This window comes from Neofelis nebulosa, chromosome 6 (assembly GCF_028018385.1).
Source record: "Neofelis nebulosa isolate mNeoNeb1 chromosome 6, mNeoNeb1.pri, whole genome shotgun sequence".
Lineage (NCBI taxonomy): Eukaryota > Metazoa > Chordata > Mammalia > Carnivora > Felidae > Neofelis > Neofelis nebulosa.
The window spans coordinates 33,193,188-33,205,699 of record NC_080787.1 but is presented as its reverse complement, the minus strand read 5'-3'; the positions used below and the strand labels follow the sequence as shown (position 1 = coordinate 33,205,699).

The window sequence follows — 12,512 nt, the reverse complement described above, 5'->3', positions numbered from 1 at the left end:
CTTACTAGATGCCATCCTCTCTGGGAGTCTGAGCATTGGTTTCCGGGTTTCTGGGGGCACTTGGGACCTTGGGAAGGCTGGAATACAACAACAAGACCAGATTCCTGGTGACTGAGTGTGAGCCCAGGTGGGCGTTATTCTGGGAGCTGGAGGTGGAGAGAGTAAAAGACAGAGAGGAGGGGAGCATGATAGGGAGCACAGCCAAGCATGATGACTCACTAGCTTACATAAAAATGCCCCAACCCATGGTAGAACAGAGTCAAGTGTCCTCTCCACCTCCATACTCTTGCTGCCTCTGCTGCAGTTCTAGAGTAAGATCTATGGGAGGTGAGAAGACAGAGAACTATAGTGGAAAATGGGAGTGGCCTCTTTGGGAGAAGAGAGAGAAAGCAGAGGGTGGTGAGGGCCAGACAACTGTGTTTTGGAGACTGGGGCAGCAGGTGAGGGTTTGGGGAGGGGAGAGGGAGGAGGCTGAGGCCAAGGAAGTTCTTATAGCCCAGGGAGGGGAGAGTAGGCTATGCTTGTCCCTTTAGGAAGGGCCTCACCACAAAGCACAAGCCACCTCTTGGAACCTCTACTTGACTACAAAGGAATTTTTCCCAACCCTAGGATCTAATTCATTCCCTCCTATTAGATAGTGTTAGCCGTTCCCAAATTTAGGACTATTATTGGAATTCCAAGTCCCAATCACCAGAAATGTGTTGCGTTGATTAGAAATGACCTGGGGCAGCTGAGCCACCTGCAGGGTTGGCTGAAGACAGAGAAGGGCTGCAGAATTGTCCTGTTTCTTTCATCACTGGTGAGTCACACTTGGCCTGGCATCTAGCCCTGGACTGCAGCCAATGAAAGACATCAAGGCCCTTAGAGGCTCCATGCACCACAATTGAAGGATGGGTACAGACTCTGATGTGAGGATTCCTCTAGTCTCTGGTGTGGTCAAGGTCAAGGGCTTTTGGAAATCTGCTGGATGTCACTCAAAGAGGACACTGCCCCCCACTGGCCAGTTCTGAGGAGGAGCTCCCATTCATCAGGGGCTGGGGATGAGGATGGAAAAGGAAAATCTAACAGCTTATTTTAGACTTCATGTAACCAGGGAAGTCTAGTCTAGGTGCTCCTGGAAGCAACAGAGAAAATGAAGGCATTTAAACACTTTTTATTATAAAATTTTCAACATATTTAAGAGTAGACAAAAGAGGGGCGCCTGGGTGGCGCAGTCCGTTAAGCGTCCGACTTCAGCCAGGTCACGATCTCGCGGTCCGTGAGTTCGAGCCCCGCGTCAGGCTCTGGGCCGATGGCTCGAAGCCTGGAGCCTGTTTCCGATTCTGTGTCTCCCTCTCTCTCTGCCCCTCCCCCGTTCATGCTCTGTCTCTCTCTGTCCCAAAAATAAATAAAAAACGTTGAAAAAAAAATTAAAAAAAAAAAAAAAGAGTAGACAAAAGAATTAATGAAACCCTATGCTTGCACCACCCAGCTTCAGTTATCAATTCATGGCCATTTGACAACATTTAAACATCCTCCTGTACTGTTAGTTGGGAATATCTACTCCCTTTCAGTATTTCTTATATTCTGTGGACCCATTTGACCATCTGTGGTAGGCAGAATGGTGTCCTTCCCAGCACCACCAAAGATACCCACATCATCTCCAGAACCTGTGAGTATATATATTAGGTTACATAGTGAAGGGAAATTAAGGTTGCAGACATAATTAAGGTTTTTAGCTGACCTTAGAGAGATTATCCTGGATTATTTGGGTGGGTCAATGTGTAATCGTAAGCATCCTTAAATGTGGAAGGGGGAAGAAGAAAAGGTCAGAGTGATGCAAAGTAAGAAGATCCTGTTGTTTTTGGCTTTGAACATGGAGGAAGGGACCATAATCCAAGGAATGCAGGTGGCCTCTAGAAGCTGGAAAATGCAAAGAAATGGATTCTCCCCTAGAGCCTCTAGAAAGGAACACAGCCCTGGTGACTCCTTGATTTTAACCCAGTGTGAACTATGTCAGCCTTCTGATTTTCAAAACTGTAAGATAATAAATTTGTATTGTTGTAAAGCCGTTAAGTTTGTGGTTGTTACAGCAGTGGTAGGAAATTAATATACCATCATCTCTCTTTTTAAAAATTTATTTATTTTATATTATTTTATTTTATTATTTTTTTAATGTTTATTTATTTTTTAAATTAATTTATTTTTTGTGTTTATTTATTTTTTGAGAGATAGAGCCCAAGCAAGCAGGGGAGGGGCAGAGAGAGAGGGAGACACAGAGTCTGAAGCAAACTCCAGGCTCTGAGCTGTCAGCATGGAGCTCGATGTGGGGCTCAAACCCATGATCTGTGAGATCATGACCTGAGCCAAAGTTGGACACTTAACCAACTGAGACACCCAGGTGCCCCTATTCATTTTATTTTTGAGACAGATCACAAGCAGCAGAGGGGCAGAGAGAGAGAGGGACAGAGGATCTGAAGTGGGCTGGGTGCTGACAGCAGAGAGCCCAATGTGGGGCTCAAACTCACGAATGGTGAGATCGTGACCTGAGTCAAAGTTGGACCCTCAAAAGCTTAACCAACTGAGCCATTCAGGTGCTCCCAATACACCATCATCTCTTAAGGATGGAAACCGGATCTATTTCCTTAGATACAAGGTGTCATTTAGGAGTAGCCTCTCTGATGGGGGGCATTTCTGCACTGCACAACTCCTGTTGGTTGGGGTCAAGGTAAAGGAGCTATAGGGATGCATGAGAAAGGGGTGCTGGAAGAGAATGATCTGGATCCCAAAGAGAAAGTGAAGAGAATCAAGTGTTTCTATTACTGAGAAGGCAATGAAGATACTGCGACCCCAATGGCAAAGATCCTCCTATGCTTGGTGTAGGGAGCCAGGGCAGGGTAGGACTGGCAATCAGTGATAAGCTGTGAACCAGGACACTTGGGTCAGGAAGGGGTGGGGAACTTGAGGAAAGGATCTGGGAGTGGAAACACCCAGCTTCCCTGGGACATTCAAGTGGCACCTGTTGCCACAGACTGCATTAGGAATGAGAGTGGAATGTAAAGACTTATTATTTGCACAACCACTGGCTCAGCTTGTTTCTGCCCCACTGAGAGCATAAAGGGCTGGTTGTCTTGGTGCAGAGGGAAATGTTAGAGCTGAACAAGATGCAGGGCTGCATGGTGGGGAGCAGGGCTTTTCTGGGCCTCTTTCTTCTGATCTGTCTTCATTTCCCAGGTATGGAGGCTGTGCCCAACCCTTGCACCAGAGAAGACTGGGGACCCCAGCAGAGCTGGAATTGAGGGAAGGGGTAAAGGCAGGAGGGTCCCTTGGGTCCCTGGGGAAAATGAAGGGGCTTGGAGCAAAGAGAACCAGGGAATTATGGAAGGCATTGGAACCAAACATCCAGTCCATTGGCTGTCTCCTCTTCCCTTTTCCTCAGGCTTCTTTGCCCAAAGCATTGGTGCAGTGGAGAAGAAAGTTCTCCAAGACTTGGGAACCAGCTTACCTCTGCTTGAGCAACCTTCCTTGACCAGCCACTCCAACTCTGAACTTCCTCAGCCAAAGCCAGACCCTGGGCTAAATGATTTAACAAGTGTTCCTCTGAAGCCCAATGCTTCTCCATCAGATGGCTCCCAACCTGCAAGAGGTTCTGGGGTTCAGAGGTGGCCCCCAACTGAGGAGCTGCCCTCCATGGATCCCTGGCCCTCTGAGGATCATTGGCAGATGAGGGCTGCTGCCACTGAGGATCACGTGGGGGAAGTGCTGCCTGAAAAACTGTCTTTCCTTCCTGGTGCTGTTGCCCTCCCTCTGGGCAGAAGTCTTTTGCCTGCAGGGTCCTCTGCACGCTCCACAGGCCCAGTACCTGAGGCTCTACTCCTCCACCAGGACTCTGAGTCTAGATGGCCACTCCATTCTAATGTGCTGGGAGCCCAGAGAGAAATCCTTGCCCAACGCCCACCTTCTCTTATTAACAGGATTCAACAGCCACTGCTGCCTGGGCATCCCTGGGGAACCCTAAATCCAGGTGTGTCCTGGGGAGGTAGAGGTCCTGGAACTGGATGGGGAACAAGGCCCATGCCACACTCTGTAGGAATCTGGGGTATCAATAGGCAATACCCAAGTACTAGCTGGGGGAATCTTAACCGGTATCCAGGTACTAGCTGGGGAAATCTTAACTAGTATCCAGGAGGCAGCTGGGGGAATATTCATCTACGCCCAGTTATTAATAATCAGTTTCCTCCCAGAGTTCTCCATCCTACTGGCTTTTCTTGGAACATCCCAGCTGGCTTCCCCAGTCCTCAAAACCCTGGGTCACAGTGGGGTTAAGAGAAAATCCTAAGTTGGAAATCAGAGAATGGAGTCCTGCTCCCTCCCCTTGCAGTATGAGCTAAATCAAGATTCAACCAGTGTGTTTTCCAGCACCATCTCAACTTTTCACTGCCTCCCCTGTTCCCCAAATGCTGATCTCCAATAAAACACAAGCAATTACTAAATTTGCTCATTCACTGTGTCTTTGTTTCTGGGTGCAAAGTAAAGTGAGTTTTGTCCATTCCCATTTTCTAGCCATGCCCATGTCTCTCTAGGATCTGCAGACACTCTCTTGCTGTCCCCTATTCTTTGCAAAAGATCAAAGCCTGGATGTTTGAGGGTGGAGCTTCATGGTCTCACCCTGGTGAGGTGAGAGAGCTGGTTCCAGAATTGTCCTGAAATCTGAAGAGGGGAGAAGGGGCAGCAGGACTAATTGAGATGGCACCTGTGACAGGAGGGAAGGGTGAGGTCCAAGAAGTTAGTACTACAGCCAAGTGGGAAATGAATACCCTTTGATTCAGAGAATAAGAGTCAGAGAAATTCATTTTTTGTCTCTGCTTACCTATTCTTCCCCAGAAACACAAGCTTCTTGGAAACAGAGGATGCATTGATCTCTTCCCTTACATGCATCACTTGCACATTGTGCCCTAGAGAACCAAGACTTTGAACATTTGCTGAATGAATAGTACACCTCAATAAAGGAAGAAAGTAAAGGGAGAAGGGAAAGGGAAAGAAAAACCTTGGAGTCAACAATCCTACCTGCAGCTGTGTTTGCAGCTTTTATTACCAGTTGATGACACAGTCTCTTCTGGTCACACAGTTTTCTCTCTGCCTGCCCATTGGTTTCCCTGGAGCTCAGCACCCTGTACAGGAGTTGGAGTGAGGCAGGGAGGGGCAAGAAGTGCAGATGGAGGTTAGCAGGAGCTGGCTAGGTGTGATGGGGTTTCCAGAAGGGCACACTCCTGGTGGCCATGCCATGTCTTTCCCTGTGCCATGCATGTACTTCACCAGAGTGATCCAGGCATATGTACCCTCAGATAGTGTAGGGATCACCCCAGGTCCCAGGAATTGGTTAGGCTGTGGGTAGGAAGTAGGAGAGGAAAAAACACCAGAATTGGAGAGATGGGGAGCTGCGCGCCTGACTGTGAGATGGGTGTTCTTAGAGAGAGTTTTCAGATCCCGGTGTCTGCCACAATACTCCATTTTGTTCCAAGAACTCCTTCTCAGGGCACCTTCCATTACCAACCATACTCCCTTTTGTATCACTTCAACCTTGCTCCCCCAATTCTTTCCCACCTTGGACTCTTGGTTTCTCCCTGTTCTGGGGCAGGTGATTCTGTTTTCAGCATCTCTCTCTCTCTCCCACAAGGCCAAGCTCATTCTCTCAGGCTTGGGGTCTCAGTTCTCTCTGTCCTTCTTTCTGGTTAATGATCTGCACTTTTAAATTCCAAGTCAGAGGGGTGGCTGGCTGTCTCAATTGATGGAGGATGCAACTCTTGATTTTGGAGTTGTGAGTTCAAGTTCCACATTGGATGTAGAGATTACTTTAAAAAACCAAATTTCAGGGGTGCCTGGGTGGCTCAGTCGGTTAAGCGGCCGACTTCGGCTCAGGTCATGATCTCGCGGTCTGTGAGTCCGAGCCCCGCATCGGGCTCTGTGCTGACAGCTCAGAGCCTGGAGCCTGTTTCAATTCTGTGTCTCCCTCTCTCTGACCCTCCCCCGCTCATGCTCTGTCTCTCTCTGTGTCAAAAATAAATAAATGTTAAAAAGATTTTTAAAAAACCAAATTCCAAGTCAGCACCCCCCTCTTCTGTTCCCCATACTTCCTAGAGTGTAGGCACCATGTGTCTATTTTGTTCACTTCTTTTTTTTTTTTTTAATTTTTTTTTAATGTTTTTTATTTATTTTTGGGACAGAGAGAGACAGAGCATGAAGGGGGGAGGGGCAGAGAGAGAGGGAGACACAGAATCGGAAACAGGCTCCAGGCTCCGAGCCATCAGCCCAGAGCCTGACGCGGGGCTCGAACTCACGGACCGCGAGATCGTGACCTGGCTGAAGTCGGACGCTTAACCGACTGCGCCACCCAGGTGCCCCTATTTTGTTCACTTCTACACCCGTAGCACCACAGAGTCTGGACCAAGGGCTGATCAGTGTACCCCTCCCCACCCCAACTGCCCATTTTGTCTCTTCTTATACCTTATCCTGAGCTACAGAGCTGCACACCAAGTCTAATCTGTCCTCCTGTCTGGCCTTCCCCGAGCCTCACTGACATTTCCTTACAAACCCCACATAGCACTTCTCAGCTCATAAAATGCTCTGTACACTCCATCATTTAGCCCTCATTACTCTCTGTGAGGAAGGTATTACAAGATGAAGAAACTGAGGCCCAGAGAGCTTAAGCAATTTATACACGTTTACATAACTAACAAGTGACGTAGTCAGTGACTCAAACCAAATTTTTAACATGATCTGTCCAGGGAGTGTACAATATGCAATTAACAAAAACCCGCGTAACTTTTATTGAGTACTTACTATGTGTCAGACCCTGGATAGGGTGCTCTCACACACACCCTTCCAGCTAATCCACACAGTTCCATCAAGTAAACACTGCTGGGCTCACTGTACAAGTGGAGATACCAAGGCTCAGAGAGGGAAGAGAACCAAGGCTTGCACAGAGGCAACACTGAGGCAAGGGAGTGGTACTTGCTGCTGTTGGAGGGTCCTGGGTAGCTGTGGCCAGCCCTGCCAGAGTGGTCTTTGCCTTAAGGTCAGTTGTTGCTTAAAAAACAAAAACTAAAAACTGAACAGGGATAGGTCAGTAATTGCTGACATGATAAAGGTCCCAAGGTTTTCAGTGGGAGTTGCTGCTAGTGCACTGATTTTTCCGTGTTTATTAGTAGTTCATTGTTGGAAGTGGCAGCTGGAGCAGCAGGAGTCATTTCTCTTCTAGGAGGGAAGGTGCTGAGGTATGAAGAGCACTCATCTAGAAGTCAGAAGACCGAGGTTTCCTTCTGTGTGTTCACCCAGCCTTCTCTGCCATGTCAATGTGAGGTAGTCACTTACCTCTGTGGACCTTAGTTCTCTCATCTGTAAAGGGCAATGAAAGAAGATATCCTGTCTGTCTCACAGAGTTGTCATGGAGTTTAATTAAGATCATGACAAAGTGCATTGGAGACTGAAAACTCCAAGCACAGCAAGGGATTGATTATGACACAGTACTTGGTCCCACTGAGGCAGTCCCAGTGGGACCATGCAGAAGGATAGTTCTGACCCCACTGTAGGAGGCTTGTCTGGTGAAGTGGCCATAGCTGACTTTACAGTTGATTGTTGAGGCTGGTGTGATGGTTCCCAATGGGAGTTACACTTAAGAGAGTTTTCCAAGATCCAGGAAGGAGAGTTGGCTTCTCATTTAAGCACCTCATTCCCCAGAGAAACTGTGTTCAGTCAGATGTTCTTTTTTTTTTCAAGATTTTATTTTTAAATTACCTCTACACCTCAACATTGGGCTCAACCTCACAACTCCTAGATCAAGAGTCTCATGCCCTACTGACTGAGCCAGCCAAGAGCCCCCAGATGTTCCTTGCTTACACACATACTCTTGGCTAATAGTAATAGCTCCTTTATCATATATTTATCACAGACAAAATGTGTTACAGGGTTATTTCCATTCCAAAAATTCTAGGATGTAGATAAATAAGTAAATAAAAAAATAAAATTTTATTATTTCTATCTTATAGGTGAAGAACCTGAGGCTCACAAGTCACACGGCCAGTAAGGGGTGGATCTTGGTTATGGTGCCATTTAGAAACTGCAAACATGGGTGGGCAGACTGCACAGACCAGGTCAAAGCAAAGCTCTCCAGCCCACACAGCTTCATGGCCACCTTCAGTTCTTTCTCCAACAAATCCACTCTCACCCATCTTTTCATGTCACCTGAAGGCCAGCAATCAGGGTTGGGTTTTCTTTCTCTAAGACCAAATGCTTACCTCTTGTGTTCCTCTTATTGGAAAGACATCCCCTATTGTCTTCTTCCTATCTCTTCCTAGGTCAGCATTTTCTTTTTGCTGTCAGAAAACTGGTGAACATACCCTGGAGACACCTTTACTAACCCATACTGCTGCGTGTGAGAGTAAGCGCACAAGCCCTCAGGAATATTGATCACACATCAGGGTTTCCACATAAAGAGCAGCCTGGTCATGGATGCCTCTACGGTCCAGGGAAGTAGGAGCAGAGTACGCACTTCAGGTCTCAGAGAAGTGGTTGTGACCAGCGTAGGAATGGCCACTTTCATGCTTTCAGTAGCAATGGCTCTTCTACAGGTTGTTTAGGCCCCGTGTAGACAGAGATCAAGGGGGTGGATATGGTTTAACCCAATCTGGTAGTTAAGCTGGTGCTATAGGTGTTATTTGTTCTAAAGGAGCAGACTAGACTGGTATGAAAAGATTTCTGATCCCAGAAGGTGCCCACCTTGGCAAGCCCTACTGTGGAAATGTGGGAGAAACAAATTGTGAAATAGTTTTAAGACCATTTAGTCCTTCTTGGCCTCAGCATGGTGGTCATAACCGATGGAGTGGAAGCTGTCCCTCCATCTCCTTTTCTGTGCTCAAACTGCCCCTGGCTACCCAGGGCCACCCATCAGTATTCCTCTCTGGCTGGGTCTGACTGTCCATCCCATGTGAGGCACTTTCCCTGTTGCCTTAACCCATCAAAACCCACTGCTCCTATACCCGTTGCTTTGGGGGCTTTCTGTTCACTGTGACACTGTAATATGCTGAATTCAGAAGAATTAACCATGTTAGTGATCAACAGGGGCAAAGGTGATGAATCTAGAAAAACAGTCTATGTTAGTGGACCCTTAGCTGTGTGTCTCCCAGGCTGCAAACTCAGGACCCCTCTCCTCCTGCCATTGTCTAAAGGACTTCAAGGCACTTTAATGTAAAATTTGTTATCCTTATGAATTTATTAAACAATTAATGGCATTAAATAACATTGCTCAGTTTATGTACTACTTACACAACTCCTACATAAAAACTTATTTAATAAACCAAATTTATGCAAACATTAAATACTGGTTCACATTTACACTAACTCATGCATTTAATGAAAATTTCAAGTCTGATATGTAAGATGCTCTTAAATGTCTTAAACCCCCAATGAAACAAACAAATGCAAAAGTTATAAAGTTGATAACACTGATAACTTCACTTCCACTAAAAATCAGAAAGCTAGGGGTGCCTGAGTGGCTCAATTGGTTGAACATCTGACTCAGGTCATGATCTCATGGTCTATGGCATCAAGCCCCACATTGGGATCTGCACTGAAAGTGAGGGACCTGCTTGGGATCCTCTCTCTCCCTCTCTCTGCCCCTCCTCCACTTGCACTCTGTCTCTCTCTGTCTCAAAAATAAATAAACATTAAAAATTTTTAAAAATCAGAAAGCTAGCTCTATGGACTTAAACTCATTTCTTCATTCTTCTTCTTCTTTTTAAAGTGTATTTATTTATTTAGAGAGAGAGAGCACAAGCAAGGGAGGGGCAGAGAGAGAGAATCCCAAGCAGACTCCATGCTATCATTGCAGAGCCCAATGTGGGACTTGATCCCAGGAACCATGAGATCATGACCTGAGCCAAAATCAAGAGTCAGATGCTTAACCGACTGAGCCACCCAGTGTGCCTTCATTCTTCTTCTTCTCTTTCCTCTTCCATTCTTGGACTACCTTTCTAGGATGTCAGTATTTTTTATTTTTATGCCATCCTGAGGTTCCAATAATCTTGGGATCTGCATTTTGACCACCTGAGTTTTGGCCAGAACTGAGGCTGGTTGGTTACATGGCTTGCAATTCAAATCTGGGCTGCTGGTAACCAGTATGAACTGCTATTCTTTCTGCTCACTCTCCTTCCCCTTTTGAAGAACTCTATGACTACACTGCAAAGCCTTTGCAGCGTCTCACATTCCCCTCAGCTGTGTATGAAGCTTCCAAGTTTTTCATATTCTTGTCAGCACTTGTTATTACATTTTGTTATAGCTGGGCTTATGGATGTGAAATTGTATCTCACTGGAGAACAAACCTTTTAAAGTGAATCGATTTTAGAAATTTGCAACCCATTTTCTTGCCTTAATGTAACATAGTTAAATCCCTCTTGGGGCACATAGGTGGCTTAGTCAGTTGAGTGTCAGACTCTTGGTTTTGGCTCAGGTCGTGATCTCACAGTTCATGGGATCAAGACCCAAGTGGGGCTCTTCACTGACAGTGGGGAGCCTGCTTGGAATTCTCTCTCTGCCTCTCTGTCTGCCCTTCCCTGCACATGCATGCTCTCTCTCCCTCTCAAAATAAATAGGTAAACATTAAAAAAAAATCCCTTTTGACCAGTTTTCTCTCATTATGATATACTCACTAGATCTATTAGCATTATTAAATCTTTTGTATTTCTTACTTATACTTTATTGTAATTAGTAAGGCAATCTAGAATCTTCTAGGAGGTGAGGAGTTGGGTTGACTTTATTAGCTCTCTTTTAGCTCTCTTTTTTAGTGGTGTTTTGGTTAATTTATTGTCTTGGTATCTACTGTTGAAACCACCATCTCTTTCATTGTTGCCTCTGACCTCACCCTTTGTCAGACATTCTCATTTCTGTTAAAGTTCCTATTTACTGTGGGGCTTCTTGGTTTCCTCAGAATTCTTTTCTACTTACATAGATGAAAGTGCATCTCTCTCTGCTTCATAAACAGAACAGAGACATAACTGATAGAAGAAACAAAATGAACAATTCCCTTTTTATTAATATCAATTTTTAAGAACACAATTCTATTCTATTACAAGCTTTCTTTTGTGCACTTTATATTAACTTTTATCTTTTGAATACTGTAATGATCTCATGGCCTTCTACAGCATCAATTTACTTCAATAACCCCTAATTATCATGTTTCCCCTCATTCTCTTCTCATGTTTAACTGTCTTCAGGTGAACAATGGGAGCTCCTTTAAGTTGTCTCCTTTGTCTTTTTATTTTATTTATTGATTTAACCTTTAAAGAATTTCAAGTATAATTAACGTTGTGTTATATTAGTTTCAGGTGTACAATATACTGATTCAACACCTGGTGTTCATCACAAGTGCACTCCTTAATCCCTATCACCTGTTTTGCCCAACCACACCACCCCCACCCCACCCCTGTAGCCATTAGGTTGTTCTCTACAGCTAAGAGTCTGCAGGCACCCTAGTGGCTCAGTCAGTTAAGCATCCAACTCTTAATTTAGACTCCAGTCATGAATCACGGTATGTGGATTTGAGCCCTGCATCAGGTTCTGCACTGACAGTGCAGATCCTGCCTGAGATTCTCTCTCTGCCCCTCCCCGACTCATGCATGCATATTCTCTCTCTCAAGATAAAGAAAGAAATGTAAGGGGGGAAAAAGCCTGTCTCTTGGTTTGTCTCTTTTTTCCCCTTTATTCATTTGTTTCTTAGACTCCACACAAATGAAACTATATGGTATTTGTCTCTCTTTGACTTATTTTACTTAGCATTATACCTTTTAGATCCATCCACCTTATTGCAAATGGCAAGACCTTATTATTTCTTTTTATAGCTGAGTAACATTCCATTTCCTGTGTGTGTGTGTGTGTGTGTGTGTACCACATCTTCTTTATCCATTCATCTACTGCTGGACACTTAAGTTGCTTCCATATCTTGGCTGTTGTAAATAATTCTGTAGTAAACATAGGGGCACATGTATCTTTTTGAGTTAGAGGTTTTGTTTCCTTTGAGTTATTGCCTATGTTTTCTTCTAAGGATTTTACTGTTCCATTTTGAATTTATTTTTGTGTATGGTACAAGAAAGTGGTCTAGTTTCTTTCTTTTGCATATGGCTGTCCAGTTTTCCTAACACTATTTATTGAAGAGTTCCATCCCTTCACTTTCCTTTGTCCTTTTTAGCACGTTCTTTGCTATGCTTGAGGCATTCTTGATTCCTGGTAACAACAGAACTTTCAAGTACTGTCCTGATTCTTCTCTTCCCTGAGACATGGACCAGGTATCAACCAAGCCTTGAATTCAAAGGGGTCCTAGTTTCTTTCAGGAAAGAACAGTCTTTGAAATCAAAGGCAAGGTGTTGGATGTCCATATGAGAGTCGATTAAAAATGCTACCTTCTTGGGGTGCCTGGGTGGCTAAGCGGGTTGAGCGTCTGACTCTTGATTTCTCCTCAGATCATGATCCCAGGGTCATGGAAT

The 12,512-nt window shown here is 45.1% G+C and overlaps 2 protein-coding genes across 2 annotated transcripts in view; both read left to right on the top strand.

Moving 5' to 3' along the window:
* Positions 1–12,512, top strand: part of LOC131515327 (class I histocompatibility antigen, Gogo-B*0101 alpha chain-like) — a 554,762-nt gene that overhangs the window by 411,765 nt on the left and 130,485 nt on the right. The window lies entirely within an intron of this gene.
* C6H6orf15 (chromosome 6 C6orf15 homolog) lies at positions 3,017–4,472 on the top strand. Its single transcript, XM_058736110.1, is given in 2 exon segments — positions 3,017–3,213; positions 3,419–4,472. Coding segments are annotated over 2 exon segments (975 nt in total). The 5' UTR covers positions 3,017–3,125; the 3' UTR covers positions 4,306–4,472.